The sequence below is a fragment of the Anthonomus grandis genome, chromosome 14 (assembly GCF_022605725.1).
Source record: "Anthonomus grandis grandis chromosome 14, icAntGran1.3, whole genome shotgun sequence".
NCBI lineage: Eukaryota > Metazoa > Arthropoda > Insecta > Coleoptera > Curculionidae > Anthonomus > Anthonomus grandis.
The window spans coordinates 22,924,076-22,948,468 of NC_065559.1; the positions used below are offsets into that span (position 1 = coordinate 22,924,076).

Genomic DNA, 24,393 nt, shown 5'->3' on the forward strand with positions numbered 1-24,393 from the left:
AGTGTCATAAGTCATAAGAAGCCCGGCGGTTTTTTGTTTGCATTCTGAAAATTTCCGTTGAAAAATTAGTGAAACCCGATAAAACCATATTTCTTAGAGACGAATTGAAGAACGCAAAATCGGAAATACTACAGGTAAAATAGAGCCTGATCTTATGACTAATTCACTTTCGGTTATACCCACATTTATATAAAACAATAGTTATTATCGTTCTTCAACTTCATTATTTAATAACTTTTGAGAATCTCATTTGATTCTCCCTAAGTAACTATGAACGACAACCCGGGGCTTAAAACCCCAAATGAAAGACTACTCAAATCAACCTCATTAGCTACCTCAACTGTCGACAGGACAAAACTTCAAAAGAGAAAGCAAGTTACTCTTAATGATCAAAATACCTTTGAAAGTTCTTTGGGGATACTGTCCCTGAATGATGTAGACTTGTCAGATATTTATAATGCATCAACTGATAATGTTATTAAGACCCAAAGGCAATTGGCCAATAATACTTTGGAGAGAGTATCTAGACTGTCTGGAGTGTCTGGTATCCCTTCGATGCTTATGAAGCCCAATTTACAGGTATGAATATTTTATTTTATTCTATAATGTAAAGTAGCCAAATAACATCATTTATTTCTTCACTACAAAGCACATATGCATACATAAAGTTCTTTAACTGAAGAAAAGTCATATTCACAATAGAAAAAAGAAAAAAATACAAATATTCTTAAAACTTACAGCAATATACATATATCTTTCATTTCAAAAGTAGCATTTCATCAAAAAATGTGTCCACAATGAAACCAAGTAATCAATCTGGACTTCTAGATGCTGACTGTGATAGGGATTCTTTTTTATAGATAAATACACAGAAGATGAAGCTCACTAACATTCTATAAATAACATTGAAAATAAGCATGCAAAAAGTTTCAGTAGTTTTATTTTAAATATACAGTCTCTAAGAAATAAAATGGATGAGCTTCATCTTTTACTTGATTCATGTGATTTTCCTGATATTGTATTACTAACTGCGCACTGATTAAAGCCTAACAAATGTTTCTTAATATCTGATTATATTCCTATATCAATTTTTTGTCGGCCACACTCCATACATGGAGGAACAGCTATTTTAGTTAAACAAACAATTGAAGCTTTTTTCTGTAAAATTAATAAGTATGATAGCTTTCTGTCAGAGAAGGTTTTTGAATTCTCCCTTTGCTTTTTTAAGCAATTTAATTTATATGTTCTTTGTGTTTATAGACCACCCACAGGAGATATTGGTATGTTCCTGGACAAACTTGATTCTCTATTATCCCAATTGTCTCTACACTCCATAGTTATATTGGCTGGTGATTTTAATATTAACTTCACTGATGTAAGCTTGCTATCATATCATACATCCCTTTTAAGTACATTGGAATCTTATGACTTAAAGATGCATGTTCTTTCACCCACACATATAACATCCTCATCTGCAACTACTATTGATTATTTGTGTACAAATTTAAATGATGTGTCATGTACTCTCATCTGGTATTTCTGACCATGAAGCCATTCTCGCTAGGATTCTATGCAACACTGTATTTTCTTCGTCTCATTATATAGGAAGAATTTTCAGCAGAACAAATTTCAATGCTTTTCCTTCTACTACAGCTTTGGTTAATTGGAATGCAGTTGAAATGGCTCCTGACCTGTTTACTTTGTTATTTCATGTGCTATGTGACAAGATCAATCAGTGTTTTCCTAAAAAGAGGCTTAAAATGAAAAATAGAAAACCATGGGTCACAGCAAGCCTCAGAACTTCTTTTATTTCTTATTTATTGCTCAAGGATGTGAATACTAATATTGATCCTTTGCATTATATTCAACAAGTGTCAGTTCAAAATTCTTTTTTCTTTTATCTTGTTAGCCTTACTGACGTTAGAGATGCAATTAAAAGCTTAAAAAACCATAAATCAGCTGGAGCTGATGGGATATCATCAAAATTACTACTCCTTTTGCCTGACTCAGCATTGAGTGCCTTAGCTTCTGCCATATACAATTCCTTTCATAATGGCATCTTTCCAGCATGTTTGAAAGAGGCAGTGGTTATCCCTCTTTATAAGGGTGGAGATTTGAGTGAGCCTTGTAATTTCCGTCCAATTTCTATATTGTCTACCCTCTCCAAGATAGTTGGAAAACTTGCAAAAATCAAAATTTTGTCTTTTTTGCAACATAATTGCATTTTATCTGCAAATCAGTTTGAATTTCAAACGGGAAAAGGGACTCATGACGCTGTTTTCGGCTTTTTGGAGAGTGTCTATGTGTCCTTAAATTCTGGAGAGTCAGCGGCGGCAGTGTTTTGTGATTTATCCAAGGCATTTGATTGTGTAGATCGTGGAATACTGCTGTCTAAGCTCAATAATTATAGCTTTAGAGGTGTGGCATTGCAATGGCTGGAATCCTATCTGTCTAATCGTACCCAAAGAGTTACAGTATCTGCATGTTTATCTGATTCCAGATCCCTTAAAACTGGAGTACCTCAGGGTTCAGTGTTAGGACCACTATTATTTTTGCTCTATGTAAATGATTTGGGTTCATTAAAACTGCAGGGCAAAGTGGTTCAGTTTGCTGATGATACCACCATTTTATGGAATCATAGAGATTCTCATAATGTTAGAGCCCAGGTTTTTAAGGATCTTAAGATTTTATCGGAGTGGTGTGCTGCAAACAGGCTTGTATTTAATGTGGGCAAAACCTTTATTATGGGATTTAAGTGTGACGTTCAGGGCCTTATGTTTAGTGAAAACTCCCCCTTGCAAAACAAAGAAAGCTGTAAGTTCCTTGGTATTACCATTGATGGTCGCCTTCGCTTCGAAGATCATATCCTAAATCTTGCATCAAAATTATCCTCTGGATGCTTTGCAGTAAGAATGGCGGGGCATGAGCTGGGAGGGGTAGTTGCACGTTCAGTGTACTTTTCTCTTATTGAGTCCCACCTTCGTTATGGCTTGCCTTTTTGGGGTTTAAGCAACAAGGGATTATTAAACATAATTTTTGTGATTCAAAAAAAGGCAGTTAGATACCTATGTTCCGCTGGGTTAAGAGATTCTTGTAAACCTCTCTTTATATCTCAAAAAATCCTAACTCTTTTTTCTCTTTTTATCTTAGAAACAGCTACTCTTATTCATAAATGTCCTAAACCTCCCTCTAACACTGGTCATATGACTCGCCAGGTTAACGATTTTCCCTTACCAATCCCTACATCCTCCCTCACCAAGAACTCACTTATATACCTTAGCAAAAAAATTTACAACCATGTTTTTACAAATTTTTTTAGACAAATTTTAGAAGTTAAGAGATTCAAAAAGGAATTAAAATCACTTTTATTATCCAGGGCATATTATAGCCTTGACGATTTTTTTAATGATACCTTTTAACCTGTGCTCTGACATCATTTTAGTGTTTTAGTTTTGTTTCCTGTTAAATAATGTAATTTACTTCTTCTAAATTCTGTTTTATTGACAGCTTCACTTATTTTTTAATGAAATTTATCAAAAAGATGCTTTTTTTTCTCAATCTGTTTTGTTATGATTAATTTTGGTAATGTGTGTAAATTTTATGGTAAAGTGTTTTAGAAGTTATGTTTGGTTGAAATTTAAAGTGAATTTGGAATTTTTTAGTTTTTAGGATGCTTGTACACAAGATTTTGTTGTCTTACGTAATATAGCACATTTTCTTTCTTTCTTTCTTTCTATTGCTCAAGGATGTGAATACTAATATTGATCCTTTGCATTATATTCAACAAGTGTCAGTTCAAAATTCTTTTTTCTTTTATCCTGTTAGCCTTACTGACATTAAAAACTCCCCCTTGCAAAACAAAGAAAGCTGTAAGTTCCTTGGTATTACCATTGATGTCTTCGCTTCGAAGATCATATCCTAAATCTTGCATCAAAATTATCCTCTGGATGCTTTGCAGTAAGAATGGCGGAGCATGAGCTGGGAGGGGTAGTTGCACGTTCAGTGTACTTTTCTCTTATTGAGTCCCACCTTCGTTATGGCTTGCCTTTTTGGGGTTTAAGCAACAAGGGATTATTAAACATAATTTTTGTGATTCAAAAAAAGGCAGTTAGATACCTATGTTCCGCTGGGTTAAGAGATTCTTGTAAACCTCTCTTTATATCTCAAAAAATCCTAACTCTTTTTTCTCTTTTTATCTTAGAAACAGCTACTCTTATTCATAAATGTCCTAAACCTCCCTCTAACACTGGTCATATGACTCGCCAGGTTAACGATTTTCCCTTACCAATCCCTACATCCTCCCTCACCAAGAACTCACTTATATACCTTAGCAAAAAAATTTACAACCATGTTTTTACAAATTTTTTTAGACAAATTTTAGAAGTTAAGAGATTCAAAAAGGAATTAAAATCACTTTTATTATCCAGGGCATATTATAGCCTTGACGATTTTTTTAATGATACCTTTTAACCTGTGCTCTGACATCATTTTAGTGTTTTAGTTTTGTTTCCTGTTAAATAATGTAATTTACTTCTTCTAAATTCTGTTTTATTGACAGCTTCACTTATTTTTTAATGAAATTTATCAAAAAGATGCTTTTTTTTCTCAATCTGTTTTGTTATGATTAATTTTGGTAATGTGTGTAAATTTTATGGTAAAGTGTTTTAGAAGTTATGTTTGGTTGAAATTTAAAGTGAATTTGGAATTTTTTAGTTTTTAGGATGCTTGTACACAAGATTTTGTTGTCTTACGTAATATAGCACATTTTCTTTCTTTCTTTCTTTCTATTGCTCAAGGATGTGAATACTAATATTGATCCTTTGCATTATATTCAACAAGTGTCAGTTCAAAATTCTTTTTTCTTTTATCCTGTTAGCCTTACTGACATTAAAAACTCCCCCTTGCAAAACAAAGAAAGCTGTAAGTTCCTTGGTATTACCATTGATGTCTTCGCTTCGAAGATCATATCCTAAATCTTGCATCAAAATTATCCTCTGGATGCTTTGCAGTAAGAATGGCGGAGCATGAGCTGGGAGGGGTAGTTGCACGTTCAGTGTACTTTTCTCTTATTGAGTCTCATCTTCGTTATGGCTTGCCTTTTTGGGGTTTCAGCAACAAGGGATTATTAAATATAATTTTTGTGATTCAAAAAAAGGCAGTTAGATACCTATGTTCCGCTGGCTTAAGAGATTCTTGTAAGCCTCTCTTTATATCTCAAAAAATTCTAACTCTTTTTTCTCTTTTTATCTTAGAAACAGCTACTCCTATTCATAAATGTCCTAAACCTCCCTCTACCACTGGTCATATGACTCGCCAGGTTAACAATTTTCCCTTACTAATCCCTACATCCTCCCTCACCAAGAACTCATTTATATACCTTAGCAAAAAAATTTACAACCATGTTCCTCTATGTATCAGACAAATTTTAGAAGTTAAGAAATTCAAAAAGAAATTAAAATCACTTTGATTATCCAGGGCATATTATAGCCTTGACAATTTTTTTAATGATACCTTTTGACCTGTGCTCTGACATCATTTTAGTGAGATCAAATCAAATTTATCAAAAAGATGCTTTTTTTTTTCAATCTGTTTTGTTATAATTAATTTTGGTAATGTGTGTAAATTTTATGGTAAAGTGTTTTAGATGTTATGTTTGTTTTACATAATATAGCACATTTTCTTTCTTTCTTTCTTTCTTTCTTACATACATATAAATTATTACTGGTGTGAAGTTAGCAGCCAAAAATTTCAGCAGTCAATTTGATTTTGCATGAAGTTAGCAGCTATTTTTTGGCAGTTAAAATTTTACATATAAACTTACTGCCTGAGGTAGAATACAATGTCTTTTTCAAGGATCAGTGACAGTTTCACTGCGACCACTTTGCACATTGTCAGTGTATATTAATGATCATGATTTACCATGCTTGCCTTTTAAACCTATTTGAAAGGTTGCCCTGATCATTTGTTGAAGCCGCTAGGATATATTTTTAATATTACTCTCCAAACAAACCAAATTACCAAAATAATGCCTATATATATTTTTTATTTCATTATTCGTAATATTACACATAGTGCTTTTACAAGTCAATATAAACGGTAATATATAAAGTGCAATTTCATGATTTAAAACTTAAGTATTAACTAAAGTTAATAAATAAAAATTATATACGCACATATACAGTAAGATTCTAAAATTTATATATAATTAAAATCTACAGAGACTCAATTTAAAAATACTTATAATAGACACACAATATTTATAACAGTTAAATTAGGTCATTAAAATTGTTATTTAGGTACTCTTCAAATGAATAAAAAGACTTTTTTAATAAATAGTTTTTAATTTTTTTAATAAAAGCTTGTTCATTAAGTTCCCTAACCTGCAATGGTAACACATTATAGAAACAAATTCCATGATAAACAGTTCCTCTGCGGGTTCTCCCAAGCCTGCGAAATTCCGGCCAAATATTCAGACTGTTTCGAGTTGAATACTGATGTATATTACTGTGTGTTAAATATGATGGTAGATTATTTTTTATAAAAGTCAAACATTGCAAGATGAATACACATGGAAAAGTGAGGATGCCAAGTTCAGAATAACAGTGTCGACAACATTCACTGTGCCCCAAACCAGTCATAGCCTTCATGCACCTGTGCTGTAAACCAAATATCTTCTCCCCATGAGTGAAGTGACCCCAGTTCAGCACAGCATATGACATAATGGAGCTAAAGTAACCATGATAAGCCAACAACAAAACTTAGCTTGATACAGAGCTGGATAGATTTCTTATTAGAAAGGTTATTTTTGATAACTTAGATGCCAGCTGAATAATGTGGTTTTCCCAAGTGAGATACAGATCTGGCTCTAGAGATGAAATTAAGAACTACCGCCCAATTACTATTATGAGCTTTATTTCTAAAGTCTTGAAATTGATTATGTTTGAGCACCTATATAGCAAAATAGCTGGTCACATTACTTCATGCCAACATGGTTTCTTGCCTAAAAAAATCAACTTTCACTATTTTTGTCTCATTCTGTCAATATGTCCATGAGGCTATTAATGAAAAAACCCAGATTGATGTTGTCTATGTGGATATGGAGAAAGCATTTGGTAGAGTGAGACACTCTACAATCCTGAAATCTTTATCAGACTTATCAGTCTATTTCGCCTTAATAGACTCTCATATCCGTTATGGGGTTGCCATTTTGGGGTTTGTGCTCCAAGGGACTCCTTAACATAATTTTTACAATTCAGAAAAAAGCATTAAGGTATCTGTGTGGTGTTGGTCTGAGAGTCTCTTGTAAACCTCTTTTTGTAGCTGAAAGAATTTTAACAGTTTTCTCACTCTTTATTAGATAGACTTTATACTAGAGCTAATTTCCGCAAATTCTCCTTGCTTTGCAATATGTCAAGTTGGAATAATGTATTGACTACTGTTAACCCACTGCATAGCTTTCATGAAATAGTATTAAACAATTTTAACACTTCCTGTTGTCAATATTAAGAAACGAAATAGAAAACCTTGGTATACTAAGGGTTTACAAGTATCTGGGGAAAATATGCACTCTCTTTTTTACATTAGGAAATACGCTATGAACAATGCAACATTTTTAAATTATTATAACAGATACCGCAAGATTTACAGAAACTCAATCAAAATCGCTAAGTGGTCCTACTTTCAAAGGAGGATAAATAATTCCTCCAACAGAGCAAAAGAGTTTTGGAAGATTTTAAATGAGCTAAGGGGCAAAAATAATGTCTTGGTTATTCCAAGTACCTAAGATTCCAATGTCCTCAATTCCTTCTACTGTGATATTGCTAGTAACCTTGCAGCCAATCTCTCACAAAAAATAGATCCCAGCAGCTATCTCAGCAATGTGGTAGTAGCCAAATCTTTCTTTTTTGCCCCCACAAGTGTAGAAGAGCTTAAACAGTTAATGGTTAATATTAAGAATAAGAGTTCATCAGGTTGGGATGGGCTTTCTCTTAAAATATTTTCTGCTTTACTTCTTGTTGCTTTGCAAGTCTTGGCCGAGTCAATTAACTTTTCATTTATGTCTGGAGTTTTCCCAGAGTGCTTAAAAAGAGCAATGATTGTTCCTCTTTACAAGGGTGGCGATCGCGACTGTCCTTCTAACTGTAGACCTATAGCGTTATTGCCTACTTTAGTCAAGATAGTGGAACGGCTCGTAAAGGTGAGGAAGGTTTCATTTTTAAATAGATTTGGCCTATTGAGCCTTCAGCAGTTTGGCTTTCGTGAGTCTGTGAGCACAAATAATGCTATCTTTAGCTTTCTAGAGCACCTGTACAACCGACTGAATGTTGGTGAAGTTGCAGCAGCGGTATTCTGTGACTTGTCCAAGGCATTTGACTGCGTGAGTCACAGAGTGCTGCTGATGAAACTGGAGCTCTATGGTTTCAGAGGAACGGCCCTTGAGTGGTTTCGTTCCTACTTATCAAATTGTATCCAGGCTGTCAAATTTAATGGTGGTATCTTTAAGGAACTTAATATAAATATGGGTGTTTTGCAAGGATCAGTACTTGGTCCTTTACTTTTTCTCATTTATGTGAACGATCTGCCACAACTGCAGGTAACTAAAAGTAAAAGACACAATTTACATAGATACTACGCTTATCAAAAATTGGTAAAATGCGGAATAAAACGAATTTTAAAGCGTACTTACATTGTTAAAAACAAGATTTGTCAAAACAAAACAAAAGCACATATAGAGCGGTACAGTTAAAATTAAACGAGTAAATCTTATCATAAGATAACAAATAATACACTTAGGTTTAAAACAATAACATCTAAAAAGCACCGTTACAACACAATAGACAAAACGATCTAAAAAACTATGATAACCGCCATTCAAACTAATCTGACCAACAGAGTCATCTATATCTAGTTTTCATAATTAAGAAAGAATGTTACAAAGAAATCTATATTTTATATCATATACCGGATGGGTACTAGATAGTGGTACCCACAGTAACTTTAAAATATTTTTTATAAATATTAAAAATGCAAGGGATCAGATTCAGTCTGAGAATGATTGTCAGGTGTTGCAAGATGAATTTTGCGATGTTGCGAGCTGGTGTGAATTAAATAGCTTCAGATTAAATGTCAGTAAGTGTGCTTGTATGTCATTCACCCTAAATAGTAATCCCATAATTTTTAATTACATCTTTAATGGTGAACAACTTCAAAGAGTACCCTAGCAGAGGGATCTAGGAGTGACTTTTGACTCAACTCTTTCATTTTCTAAACACCTTTACTCTAAAGTAGAAATGGCCCAAAAAAAATTTCTGGATTTATTGTTAGAACCACCAAGGAGCTAAGTGTTGAAGTGAGTGAGTTTCCATCTTTTCAATAGCTTAGTTTTACCAATCTTGGAATATGGGTCTATTATTTGGTTCTCTCTGTACAGTATTTGGGTGGCAATGGTTGAAGGTGTTCAGAGAAGGTTTCTGAAGTGCATGTATTTTAGGAGATTTGGTATATATCCCCAGAGAGGCTGTGATACTGATCTTTCATTGCAGCCTTATGATACACTGTCTCTGAGTAAAAGAAGCATTAGAATATTTTCTGCACCCTTTCCAAAATAATGAAAAACAAAAGAGATTTTTATGAGAATTTTAGTCAGTTACCTTTTGCTTTGAACAAAATTATTATACATTAGTTTTTTAACCAACCTTTATAAAAATTTTCCCATTTATACACTTTTTGTAAATATTTTATAACTTATATGCTTTTGATATTGACATCAATTCAACTAGTCTAAATCAGTTAAAAAAAATATTACTAACTTGAACTGATCAGTGATGTGTTGGGTATTTGTTATTGTCTTTTATTAGTGTGGGTAATTTCTGCATTATTATGTGTATTGTGTATTTGCTCATTTTTGTTTTTCCTTTCATTATTTATTACAGCACTTTTTGATTGTCTAGTTAGTAGGCTTGTTTGTAGCTGTTAATACTTGTAACAAATAAATAAATAAAAAACTACATGCTGAGTGGACTTTTGGTTCATTTGGATCAGTTTAAAACAAATTTTATTTTTCTTTACTAGAAATGTTCATATTAATGCTTGTAAATAAAATACCAATAAAATTACACTAGCACTTTTTTAACTGAACAAAATAAATATAAAATCCAAAAAATTAAAAATTCCTGTGTAAGATTTACTAGAAATTTGCCTTGGAGGGTTCATGTGAGTGAGCATGTAAAGCAGGTCTATAGTCTTAAAATGGCCCAAAGAAGATTTTTGGGTATAAGCTGCACTGTACATAAATTACTTAATTTTCATGAACCAGAATATCTGTCAGAATTCCTTATTCAAAGGGGAGATACACATAATGTAAGTATTTGCTATAAAAGCACACTGGCAATCCCCCAGCATAAGACTGAATTTCTGAAAAGTTCTTTCATATAAACTTCTGCCTGTATTTACAATGGCCTACTTGCAGAAATTAAAGATTTGGGCCTCTTTTAAGTCTAAAAAAAAATTTTGGAGACTGCTGATATTTTAACATGGGTGTAACTTTGATTCTGCTATGGAATCATTTTTGTTCAAATTTTTATTTTTAGGAAAATTGTACTATGTCCTTTTATTATTTATTGTGGTGGTTATTAAAACATGCCTAGCGGTACTTTTCACCTTTGTATGTATATAGAATAGATGTAATTTATTTGTTGCATACAATAAATATTATTTTATTTTATTTTTTACTAGCATAATATTTAACGAATAAAAAATGATTCTACCAGTTTTATTTTTAGGCAACAGAAGGCTCAGGCAACTTTCACCTTCCATTTGAAAGCACCATTAACGAAAGTGATGTCCTTCAAACGCCAAAAAATACGTCTACACCCAGAAACTCTGAACCAGACATTAGATCAACCTCGGCTGGCCCGAGGCTCTCTTTATTTTCTCAGCTAAGAGAAAAACTTGAGAAAGATGTCAGTGTAGATGAAGCAGTGTCAGAATTTAAGGAGAAAAGCTTGGGTTAGTTCTAGTTCTGCTTTACAACAATTTACTTTACATTCTGTCAAATCTCCGCCTGAAAATTTTCAATAAAACAGCAAATTTTGTTTTGACACTTCAACGTTTGTTGCTCTGTTCAATTAAGTATTGAAGTGGCTCCGACCCAGTGAGTCGTGGTCATGAGACTTCGGCATTTATCGAGCGTAATTGGATCGACTTTCACGGTTGTATTTAATACAAATATTAAAGTTATTAGAAATAAATTATACAGTCCACATCGAACCCTTCAACATCCATGTACACTGTGTCCCATTTTGGATGAGACTGCAGGGTATCTATGTCATTTTTTAAGATAGAGCTTTGCGGTTTTCGCGACCCTGTATCACTTTTTTGTAAAACTTTTAAAGCCACAAACAGAAATATTCTAACTACTTTTGTTCCTGAAATACAGGGTGAAAACGAAAATGTTCACTTTTGGAGATGTTATTATTTCTCAGGCCCTGTATAAGATAGAATAAAAATGAAAACTGCTTATAATAGATATTTTTACATAAAAGTCAGTGGCGTATTTAATTTTTTTTCCCAATGCACTGTTTTCAAGATTGGGCACAAACTTGGTATTTTTTAAATGGAACACCCTGTATATTTTAACGTCAAATGTTTGCTTTTTTTTTCTGAATACATTAATGTATCACAACCTAATCTTTGATAAATTTTAGCTCAAAGAATTAGAAAAATCCATATTTATGTTTATTTTTTTAATAGTAGGCCATGAATTCTTTGACACATGCATAAAAAAATGTTTTGTTTATTGCATTCATGGAAACTAAGTCACAAACAGACTCAATACATATCAATAATGATGGCTGACGGTGAAAATATGGAATTCCAAAATTTTGAAAAGTATGATATTGTTTATATTCCTTTTGTCTTCTTTATTAGATTTAAAGATTTATAATCTATATAAATCCATATTTCTTTAATATGTTGTATTTACCACCTTTGTACATATTTTGGTGAATCATGCCTTGGCGCTGCGCCGCTAGATGGCTAATATTTATTTTACCGTGTGGTATGACAGTCCACAGGCCGCCATGATGTGGGAGAGAGCTGTGTGTCTTGAGAAATTAAACAAACGTGTTTTGGAGATTCCCGAGTTTTTTTTTGAGTCTGAGTATTCTAAACATGGTCCTTCTCACCGTGATATACCTTAACCTATGGGTAATTGAGTAAGCTACAAGATGTAGTATCTGTGAAAACCTTATTTCGGAAATTGAGCAGAAATTTCTGTGTAAGTCTTCAATCGACTTCGACGAGCGGTGTTCAACAGCAGCCATTAAAGTGTGAAAGTGAAGAATTCTTATAATCCGGGAGCAAACATCAGGGAAGCCAGAGTAAGTCCTTTCCAATGTTTCCTTTCCTTTATTGAGTAAACTGTTAGCTTCTGTTTAATTTGTGGTGTTTTCAAATAAATAAAATAAAATAAAAAATATTTATTTTGTTTCCTCATATTTTCAAAATGGCGGAGGAACTTAAAGCGTTGACAAAAAAAAGAGGTATTATTAAAAGTAAGCAAACAATATTTAAAAATTATTTTGAGACCGTAAAACAATGCATTTCAAGTGTAGAACCTGAAAATACTGATAAGCATATTATTTTAGAGCTAGAAAATAGGTTAAATAAATTCTCCGATTTACTCTCTCAATTTGATGATGTACAGAGTGAAATTGAGATGTTGTCAGAGTCTACTGAGGAGCAATTGCAGGAGCGTACATCATTTGAAGACAATTATTATAAGTTAAATGCACAGGGAAAAAAGATTCTAGATGAATACTATTAATTCTAGGGAAAGTAATAGTTCAGTCAATGAGAGTGTGCAAAACCCTTCAAGTTCTCGAGGTAATTATGTGCAGAGTGCACAAATGCATTCAATGGGTTTGAAACTTCCAGCAATAAATCTTAATAAATTTTCAGGTGATTATAAAAATTGGCTTGAGTTTCGAGATCTGTTTGAGTCATTAATTAATTCGAATGAGTCATTAAATAATGTGCAAAAATTTCACTACCTTCGAGCATCCCTAGAGGGTGGGGCGGCTCAGGTAATTCGTGGGGTTGAGAATACTGAAAGTAATTATCAGATAGCATGGGATATGTTGTGTAATAGGTACAATAATAAAAGTATTTTAGTGCAAAATCACATAAAGTCTTTGCTTAATATACCTAATTTATGTTCTGAGTCTTGTTTTGAGTTACAAAAAATGGTTGATGCAGTATCAAAACACATTCAAAGTTTAAAAACCTTGAACCAACCCACAGAGTTTTGGGATACGCTTTTAATTTTTATTCTTAGTTCTAAATTGGACAAAAAGACAGAGCGTGAGTGGGAAGAAAGAAAAGTAATTTGTTCCGATTTAAAATCATTACGTCAGGTAACTGATACAGAGGTATTGGGTCAAAATTCTGAGTTTCCTTCTTTGAGTGAGTTTTTAGAGTTTTTAAAGAGAAAAGCTGATCTTTTGCAAAATTTGGAAATTTCTAAGAGTAGAAAACATGTGGGATTAGAGGAAAGTGGTTATGGTAAAGGGGGAAATAAGGGTAATCGAGCTAATAATAATTATTCTTATAACTCTCATACAGTGTCAACACAAAATAGTATTTGTGCCTTTTGTAAGAAGTCGCATTCAATTCATAATTGCCCTGAATTTATTAAACTGGCAGTGCAGTCGAGAGTAGAAAGGGTGCAAGGTTTGAAATTGTGTTTCAACTGTCTAAAAGAGGGCCATGGCAGTAGATTTTGTAAATCTAATTATTCCTGCAAGAGGTGCAAGCTAAAACATCACACTCTATTACATTTTAATAGACTTCAACAAGAAACACAGGTTTTAAATAATGAGCCAGAGCAGAATGAGGGCAATGATGTGGCTGTTAGTCTATCTAGTGGTGTAAGTAATTTTTATTCAAATGTCTTGTTGCAAACAGCTTTAGTGAAGGTTATTGACTCATCCGGAGTTCCTCAAGTGTGCAGAGCTTTACTGGATAGTGGTAGCCAGACTCATTTGATCACACAGGGGTGTTGTGAGAGACTAGGTCTTGAACAAATTGAGTTGTCATCTCTCATAACAGGAGTTGGTCAAAAGGTGTCGCAGTTAAAACATAGATGTCAAATAACTATCCAATCTTGTATTAATCGATATTCGATGAGTCTTCCTTGTATCATAATTCCTAAAATTAGTGGTACACATCCTCCTTGTAAGATTAATACATCTTCTTGGAATATACCAAAAAATTTATGTTTAGCAGATCCAGAGTTCAACAGGCCAGGTGAAATTGATCTTCTAATCGGTGCGAGTATTTATCTGAATTTATTATGCATAGGCCAAGTACATTTAGGTAAAAACATGCCAACATTGCAGAAAACCCAACTAGGTTGGATTGTAGGGGGTGAATTTCAATCTAATCTCTCTGTGCCAAGGTATCAGTGTAATTTGACGACCAACTTGGACCTTCAAGAGCAGATTTGCAAGTTTTGGGAGATTGAAGAGAGTTTAAGTTCAAAACCCCTTCTTTCTGAAGAAGAAAAATTATGTGAGGAAATCTTTAGTCAAACTACAACTCGTAATGAGGAAGGCAGATTTGTTGTACATATTCCTTTTAAAAAATCGCCTGAGTGCCTTGGAGATTCAAAACAAAATGCTATTAAAAGGTTTCATTCTCTGGAATCTAAGCTTAATAAAAATTCTGTATTTAAGTCAAAATATGTTGAGTTTATTAGTGAATATCACTCTTTGTCTCATATGACCGAATGTGCAAAGCCAGACGAATCCAAAGTTGCTTACTATTTCCCTCATCACGGAGTCTTAAATGAGAAGAGTCAAACCACCAAACTAAGAGTGGTGTTTGATGGTTCAGCTCCATCCGATACCGGGGTGTCCTTAAATGACATTCAATGCGTGGGCCCTGTTATTCAGGACGATTTGTTGTCAATTATTTTGAGATTTCGGCAATATAAGGTGGTGATTGGAGCAGATGTGGTCAAGATGTACCGCCAGATTTTGATTCATAAGGATCAGTGGTGTCTTCAGCGTATACTTTGGAGAGGTGAACCATCAGAGAAATTGAAAACCTTTGAATTAAAAACAGTCTCTTATGGAACATCTTCCGCTCCCTTTTTAGCTGTACGGTGTTTGAAGCAACTTGCTATTGAGAGTTCAGAATCTTTTCCAAGGGCATCTAAAGTCATCGAAAAGGATTTTTACGTGGATGACATGTTAACAGGTGTTGAGAGTGTAAAAGAAGGCATACATTTGTGCAATGAGGTAACATCTATTTTAAAATCTGCAGTTTTGAACTTCAAAAGTGGGCTTCTAATAGTCAAGAGATCTTAGATCATGTGAAGACAAGCTCATCTACATCTACAGTATTATTTGGTGAAAGAGGTCAAACAAAAACTCTTGGATTGTATTGGTCATGTGAACAAGATTTTTTAATGTATCAAATTGATGTCAGTGATGTATCAAAACATGTAACCAAGAGAACAGTACTTTCTGTGATTGCAAAACTGTTTGATCCTCTTGGACTTGTTAGTCCATGTCTTATAATCGCAAAAATTATAATGCAGAGATTGTGGTTGCTAAAGTTAGGTTGGGATGATGCTTTGCCTTTGGAGTTGGCCTCTAAGTGGAACAAATTTAAATCTGAGTTATTAGTGTTAAATGAATTGAAGGTTCCCAGGCATATATTGGGTACCCATTGTATTGAGATTCAAATCCATGGCTTCTCAGATGCTAGTACTGAAGGCTATGGGGCTTGTGTTTTTATAAGGAGTGTAGATAATTGTGGTATGATAAGTGTGCATTTAGTTTGTGGTAAGACTAAGGTGGCACCACTCAAGGTTGTTACAATTCCAAGATTGGAACTTTGTGCCGCACTCCTTCTAGCGAAGTTAGTGGAAAAGGTGCGTTCCACTCTTACAGTCACTGTCAACTCATGTTTTCTGTGGAGCGACTCAACTGTAGCTCTAAGTTGGATTCATACTCCTCCTAATACATTACAAACCTTTGTTGGCAACAGAGTGACTCAAATCCAGGCACTTACTTCATCATCTGATTGGCGTCATATCCGTAGTGCGAGCAATCCAGCAGACCTATTGTCCAGAGGTGTTTATCCTAGTCAAATTCAGAGTTCAGATCTGTGGTGGAATGGCCCGCCATGGCTCTCTTTCCCTCAGTGTTCGTGGCCCAAATCTGATTTTCAACCTCAAATTAATTTACCAGATTTGAAAAAACAAATTAGTGTCTTTAAGATCGAGTTTGGGGTCCTATTTCCATTTGCAAGATTTTCGCGGTTATCTAAGATAAAAAGAGTAATGGCTTACTGCCTGCGATTTATTGCAAAGTGTCGTCAGAGGTCAAAGATTGCTGGTCCTCTTACTGTTCCTGAGTTAAACTATGCTTTAACTGTGCTGGTAAAGCTAACACAACAGGAAGCCTTTGCTGCTGAAATAAATGAGTTAAATAAGTCCAAATTTTTAGCGGGTAAAGGAAATTTGTTAAAACTTAACCCCTTTGTGGATTGCGAGGGTATTTTGAGGGTGGGGGGAAGGTTACAACTTTCAGAATTTCAATTTGAAAAGAAATATCCAGCAATTCTTCCTGGTGAACATCCCTTTACTAATCTTATTTTCCAGCATGAACACATTAGATTACATCATGCGGGCGCTCAACTTCTTCTTTCCTCAATTAGAGAAATGTATTGGCCACTTCGGGGAAGAAATTTAGCTCGTAATACTGTACACAAATGTATAAGGTGTTTCAGAACCAACCCAACCTCTAAAAATCCTGTTATGGGTGTTTTGCCTCAAACTAGGGTAACCCCTGCTCCTCCCTTTTATAATGTCGGTGTAGATTATGCAGGACCTTTATTTATGAAGGATAAAAAGGGACGGGGATGCAAAAGAGTTAAGTGTTATATTTGTATTTTTGTTTGTTTTTCCACAAAGGCACTACATATAGAGGTAGTTACTGAACTGACAACAGAGGCCTTTCTAGCCTCATTTAGAAGATTTATTGCACGAAGAGGTAAACCATTGAATGTTTATTCCGATAATGGAACCAATTTTATGGGAGCTCGAAATGAGCTTGAAGAGTTTGGTAAGTTTTTAAGGAGGGATGAGGTGAATTTATCCGAGTCAGTTGCAAATCAGGGGATAACTTGGCATTTTATTCCTAGTATGTCACCTCATTTCGGGGGTATTTGGGAGGCCGGCGTAAAGTCATGCAAAACACATTTAAAGAGGGTTCTAGGAAATGCTTTATTAACTTATGAGGAGTTAGTTACAGTTTTGACAGAAATAGAAGCTATCTTAAACTCTCGTCCTCTTACCCCAGTCTCTCCAGATCCTAATGATTATACCGCATTGACCCCCTCACATTTCCTAATTGGGCGACCCCTTACTTCCCTACCAGAGCCAGACCTAGAGGATGTTAAGGAGTCCAGACTTTCCCACTTTCAACGTTTGCAGCAGCTAAAGCAGCATTTTTGGTCGAGATGGTCCCTAGAGTACGTGAGTGAACTTCAGGTTCGAACTAAGTGGCAAATTCATAACAATGTTCTTCAACCTGGAGCCCTGGTTGTCTTAAAAGATGATAACCGACCACCCTTACAATGGAGCATGGGAAGAATTCTCTCTGTTCAACCAGGCCAAGATAGGGTAGCAAGAGTAGCCTCCATCCAGACCTCTAAGGGAATTGTGAAACGTTCGTTTTCCAAAATTTGCCCTCTACCAATGGAATCATGTGAGACTCCAAAACTAAGTGATACGAGTTAAACTATAGACCAGATTTGTGCTTGTGCTATAGACTAGATTCAGTGGTTGATAAACTGAACTAAACTAAACCTAACTTACTTATTAAGAGTTCTTAGTTTTAAGTATGCTTTATTTAATTAGTGTGCTAGGTCTATACTAAGTAAGGATACTATGTTGATTTAAGTCAATGTTTAACTTTTCCTTTGAAGGTTAAGCCCTTCAAGGTGGGGGGCATGTTTATATTCCTTTTGTCTTCTTTATTAGATTTAAAGATTTATAATCTATATAAATCCATATTTCTTTAATATGTTGTATTTACCACCTTTGTACATATTTTGGTGAATCATGCCTTGGCGCTGCGCCGCTAGATGGCTAATATTTATTTTACCGTGTGGTATGACAGTCCACAGGCCGCCATGATGTGGGAGAGAGCTGTGTGTCTTGAGAAATTAAACAAACGTGTTTTGGAGATTCCCGAGTTTTTTTTTGAGTCTGAGTATTCTAAACAGATATTATAAAATGTTTAAACCTTTCTAACGAAAATGTCGAAGCGGCGCAGCAATTATATTTAAATAGGTAAAGCTCTAGCTTATTTTATTTTGTTACAAAATTCAAAAAATAAAAAAGATCTTATTAGGTTTCCAGAAAGACGTCAGCCATCTCGGGCTACGGTATTCCGGTTAAAATCTAATCTTTTAAATTATGGCTGCTATTCAAAACCTAGGCAACCCCATGTTGATAGAAATGAAGCTGGCGAAATTAATGTTTTAGCGTGTGTGGAAGCAAGACCCTAAATTTCCTGTAGAAAGATAGAGGAAGAAATAGGAGTTTCCAAAACAAAAGTGCAAAAAATTTTAAAAAAGCATAAATTTAAACCGTATAAGATAAATATTATTCAAGAATTGCATCCTGACGATCCGTTTAAACGACTGGAATTTTCTAATTGGTTTTTAACCAAAACTAATGAAGATCCGGATTTTGTAAAAAAGGTAATATGGTCTGACGAATCCCATATAAGCAGTAGTGGCATATTTAATAGGCAAAATACCAGACATTGGTATCAAGAAAACCAACATATTACTTTTGAACGACAGCAACAAGGCCGATTTGGTTTTAGTGTTTCCTGTTTTGTATTGGGCACTAAAATTGTATATACAATTTTTGAGGGTAGCTTAACTGCCCAACGATATCTAAATATATTGCAAAATAATTTGCCAGAGTTGCTGGAGGACATACCTTTAGCCCAGCAACATCAAATATATTTCCAGCAAGATGGAGCGCCCGCTCATAATTCAAGGGTAGTTAGAGAATATTTAAGTGCCCATTTTGATAGACGTTGGATTGGCACACACGGGCCAATCAGATGGCCCCCGAGGTCACCGGACTTAAGTGTTTTGGACTTTTTTGTATGGTCGTACTTAAAAAATAAAATTTATGCAAATCGGCATAATAATATAAATGAACTCCGAGCGACAACTGAAGAAGCATTCATAAACTTACAAAGGCAACCCTTTATAATTTTAAATGCCTTAAGACGAATACAGACTGTATGTGGTTTTTGTATAAGACAAAATGGACAGCAGTTTGAACAGTTTTATTAAATTTATATTTGTTGTTTTTTTTTTTTGGTTTTTGTAATTTGATTCTTGTAATTACTAATTAGTTTTTAATGTTAAACCTGGTCCGATATATTTTTTTTGTTTTTAACATTTTTATGTTTTTATTAATATTTTAAGTTAATGTTTAAAATATAGTTAAATAAACAGGTTTAAATCACATGGCGTTTTAAAAAAGTAATAATTAAATGCATGTGTGTAAGAATTCATGGCCTACTATTAAAAACAAAAATAAATATGGATTTTTCTGATTTTTGAAGCTAAAATTTACTAAAGAATAGGTTGTGATACATCAATGTATTCAGAAAAAAAAATGCAAAAATTTCACGTTAAAATATACAGGGTGTTCCATTTAAAAAATACCAAGTTTGTGCCCAATCTTAAAAACAGTGCATTAGAAAAAAAATTAAATACGCCACTGAGTTTTATGTAAAAATATCTATTATAAGCAGTTTTCATTTTTATTCTATCTTATACAGGGCCTGAGAAATAATAACATCTCCAAAAGTGAACATTTTCGTTTTCACCCTGTATTTCAGGAACAAAAGTAGTTAGAATATTTCTGTTTGTGGCTTTAAAAGTTTTACAAAAAATTGATACAGGGTCGCGAAAACCGCAAAGCTCTATCTTAAAAAATGACAGAGATACCCTGCAGTCTCATCCAAAATGGGACACAGTGTACACAATACAGCACCACAGAATGTACATGTAAACAAATAACCGATCGACTGCAATATTTAAAACATACCATCTAAACGATAGCCTTAACCGTGACGTCATTGGACATTTCTGTCAATAATCGTTGGTTCTTACCAGACTAACGCTTGAACAGGCTATATATCGTCTGCTACAGGCGATATGCTTCCTCCTTATTTAATACGTGGATAATATATCACCATTCTTATTTAAACGTATTTGGTTCACTGTTTCTCAAAACCGAATTATTGACTGAATTGTCTGTCTGTGTTTATGATAGAATAATATATAGAATTGTTTATTTTTACTATATAAACCCTCGCTAATTACAAATCCTCATAAAATAATCTGTATTTTAATTTTTATAGATGGTTGTACCTATTAATGTGGAAACACTGTACATAGAAGGAAAGTAAAAGTCGTAAAAGTAAAAATAGAAAGAAAATAAAAGTATCTTGAAAGTATCTTTTTAACCGACTTTGTTAAGTAAATACAAGCAAAAATTTAAATGAAGATCTTCATTTTCATGGTACTAGGATTTATAAGATATAAGATATCTTGAATTCTTAACGTAACCTCTAAAAAACTTTAATTGTTTTGTTTCCCTACAATTGACACAACTGAAATTTGTCATAGTGGCCAACATCGAAAGGATACAATCACGCAAAATGGCGGCCTCCTAGTAGTGGCCATTTACTTTTCATTGAATTGGCAGTACAGGTATATTTATTAAGTTAAGCGCTTTAATTGAGTACTTTACTTGAAATATCATTATACCGGGTGTCCGGAAAAAAGGAGGCCAATCCGCCGGCCACATATAATTTTTTAATTGGGCGCTCGGTATTCAATATACAGGGCGTCAAAATGAGAAATATAAAATAGTTTTTTCTTAATAAGTCGAGTGTTTCATAAGATATTAAATTAAAATTTGGAGTGAGGGGTTTTTTTGAAACGAGAAATTGAAATCCGTTCACGGATTCGCTATACCTCGCAGAGGGCGCCACCTGCGGTATATTGCATGTGTTAAAAATGCCAAATTTTTTTTGTACCCCTGTATAATAAAGTTTTAGTAAAAAATTCTAATTATCCAATCTTTTCTTGTAAAAAAAGTATTCTTGTAAAAGTCTGCCTGAGAATCCGTTTATTAGATACCTTAATTTTAAAATCTAGATACATTTTAACAAGTTAACAAAATAACCGTAAATTATTTTTTCTAAATTAATGCTAAATTACTTATTATAATAAAAATCATAGAATAATCACCCTAAATTATTTGTCTACGTGACCTCCATTTGTTTGTATACACATACAAGCCCTCTTTATTAATGAAAATCTAAGGCTTTAAAAAATATTTGGTTTTAACCTGAAATACTCTCCAGCTGCAATGATTATTTTCCTTAAATAATCATGAAGTCTTTCATACATCCCCAGACTAAAAAATCCAAAGGTATAAGGTCGGACGAACGGGGTGGCCACGGAACAGGAGCATCTCGATCCCTACCAATACAGCGATTAAAAAATACTTGATGTAAATAGTTCCTTCCTAAACATTTATAGCAAAATGAGCCGAAGCACCATCGAGTTGAAACCAAAGATTTTGTCTTAAATTTAGAGGCAAATCATCAAGCAAATCGGGCAGTATTTCTTGTAGAAACAACAGAAATTAATCACCAGTCAAATTACCTGGTAAAATGACAGGTCCTAATAGAAAGTTATCCAGAACACCTGCCCACTTGATGATGTGTCTCATCTATGGCCCTAGGATTCTCTTCAGCCAATATGTGTGCGTTATGGTTATTTGTCATGTCGTTTTTCGTGAACGTGGCCTCGTCAGTAAACAGAATCGCCCTTATAAAATCCACATTTCTATTATTCATTTTACATAACTATGTACAAAAAGCAAGTCTTACCTCGGGATCGTCGGTAAATGGGAAAAGTTGTTGAACTCCGTAAAATATTGTGTCTCGGTTTTCTCAATTCTCTCCCGTTCAGCCAAAACCCTAGTACTATTGTTTGGTGATTCTTCGACAATTCTTAAAATTTCTTCCTTTTGCCCGAATTGCACCGCACGAGGTCCGCCGCAATTACCCTTCTGTCTTTCGATGAAACTTCCAGTCTTCCTTAGGCAGTTAATCAAATTTAAAAAATATTTTCTTTTGGGATGAAATCGATTTGGGAATGTCTGGGTATAGCGTCTAGTGGCTAAACTAGCATTGGAGTCACATTTTCCTAGTTAAGAATTGACAGGTATTTACCCTTTACAATAATATTTAAAAGTTCCCAAACATCAAAAACATATCCACCATTTTGGAAAAGGGTACATTTAAGATATCTAATAAACGGATTCTCAGGCCGACATTTACTACGAATACTTTTTTTACAAGAAAAGATTGGATAATTAGAATTTTTTACTAGAACTTTATTATACAAGGAAACAAAAAAGTTTTGGTACTTTTAACACATGCAATATACCGCAGGTGGCGCCCTCTGCAAGGTATAGCAAATCCGTGAACGGATTGCAATTTCTCGTTCCAAAAAACCCCCTCATACCAAATTTTAATTTAATATCTTATGAAACACTCGACTTATTAAGAAAAAACGATTTTATATTTCTCATTTTGACGCCCTGTACATTGAATACCGAGCGCCCAATTAAAAAATGGCATAACGAAAGTCGCATTATTTTGGTCCACCCCATATGTGGCCAATCCGCCTCCTTTTTCCGGACACCCTGTATTCATTCAGTTTTAAGCACTTTATTGCAATAGTTTTTTTTGTATGTAATTTTATTGATATTGAGGTTTACTAACCAGTCGAATAGTTTCGTGCAACTTGGGAGTTAATTGTTCGCGATTAAGATTGGGTCTTGGGAGAATAAGGGAATTAATTTGACAGCCTTTCTTGCTTGGCAGTATTACGTGGCGTCCTCTTTTCTAACAAATAACCCACCGCATCCGACTGTAGCTGGGGGGGGCCACCATAATTTGCCTTTCTAGTTATTCCCCCAGCACTGAAGGGTTAGAAACTTAATATTCTTTTCTTAAAATCAAGGTCTTCAGATAAAAAGAGGGAACGTCCGTAATGGGTTAAAAGGAACTTTTAACCGCGCGGGTAGAGATTTGACAGAATGTAGGCTATATAAATGAAATTCTTACACACCTCTCTACCATCTATATGGTGATTACATAATTTATCATTTAGGTATTTCAAATGGAAACTTAGGCGATAGTGACATGTTTATGCCGGCAGAAGATGTTGCTTCAAGACTTCGCGCCGATGAACTATCATGGAAGCGAAAACACGAATTTCCACCGAATAGTTTTAACGAAGGACTAAACGAGTCCAAAGAAGTGCCACGTATGTCTATTGGGGAATTTTTCCAGCAAGGATCCAGAAATATTTCCGAATTAAGAGCCAAAAGTCCAGGACCAACGGATCCGGTTCCTTTGGTGGACGCCAGCGTTCTTTCGTCTACAAGCAACACATCTATGCACTTGAAAGAGAAAACCAACTTGTCCTGTAAAAGTTTAAGCGAGAGCGCCATCTTACAGATCATAGCGGAGGCTCAGAGTTCACCTAACGCTTTGGCTAACTTGTTTTGTAAGACTAATTTAAAGACAAAAAAGGGTTCCTATAGGGATTCAAGTGATATATTTAGTTTGCCAGTGAGTCAAGATGCTTCATATACTACGTCTTTTTCTGATAATGAAGCAGTTAAAGGTAAGAAACTTGTGAAAAATTCATTAGTTTATTTTGCTTCATTTTTATGTTAGTTTTTCTATGGGTGACAAGAAAACTAATTATTATATATGGGACCTAAATTTTGTGGGAACTGAACGGAAACATCTTATCTAAGATATCAGGAAGAATAGAAAGTGACCGGTTCTGCGGCTCTTAAAATCTAAATTTCTCCTTTTAACTTGTAAAATGTTAAAAAAATCGTTGGAATTATTTTATTGGTAAGTACAGAAATGTGGAGTTCATTTTTTAAACCCAACGTCGTCGAAATGTCAACCATCTGTTGCAAAGCCCTTCTCGAATTTTGGATTTTAACTGCTCTGTAGTGGCTGGGGCATCGGTGTAGACAATAAAATTCAAAAATCGCTTTATTGTTATAAACCTAAAAGTTTTTAACAAAGCTGTAAGGAAGAGAAAATAGTGGAAATATTTATAAAACAAAATAAGGAAACATGACAGGTAAAGGTTTTAAACTTAAACCTATAAAATACATGTATCAAAACCAGTCGGTGAATAGCAATAATAAAAATAACATATAAAACACAACAATAT

General features: G+C 34.2%; 1 protein-coding gene across 2 annotated transcripts in view; it reads left to right on the forward strand.

The window, feature by feature from the left end:
• LOC126744519 (uncharacterized) overlaps positions 1 to 24,393 on the forward strand; it is a 41,464-nt gene continuing 17,071 nt past the window's right edge. The window contains exons 1-4 of one of the 2 annotated variants that reach the window (XM_050451956.1): positions 5 to 134; positions 351 to 579; positions 10,782 to 11,007; positions 23,305 to 23,823. In XM_050451956.1, coding sequence (XP_050307913.1) covers positions 556 to 579; positions 10,782 to 11,007; positions 23,305 to 23,823 — 769 coding nt within the window. In that variant the 5' untranslated portion in view covers positions 5 to 134; positions 351 to 555. Of the gene's footprint in view, positions 580 to 10,781; positions 11,008 to 23,304; positions 23,824 to 24,393 lie in introns of both variants that reach the window. The other variant, XM_050451955.1, reaches the window with a different exon arrangement.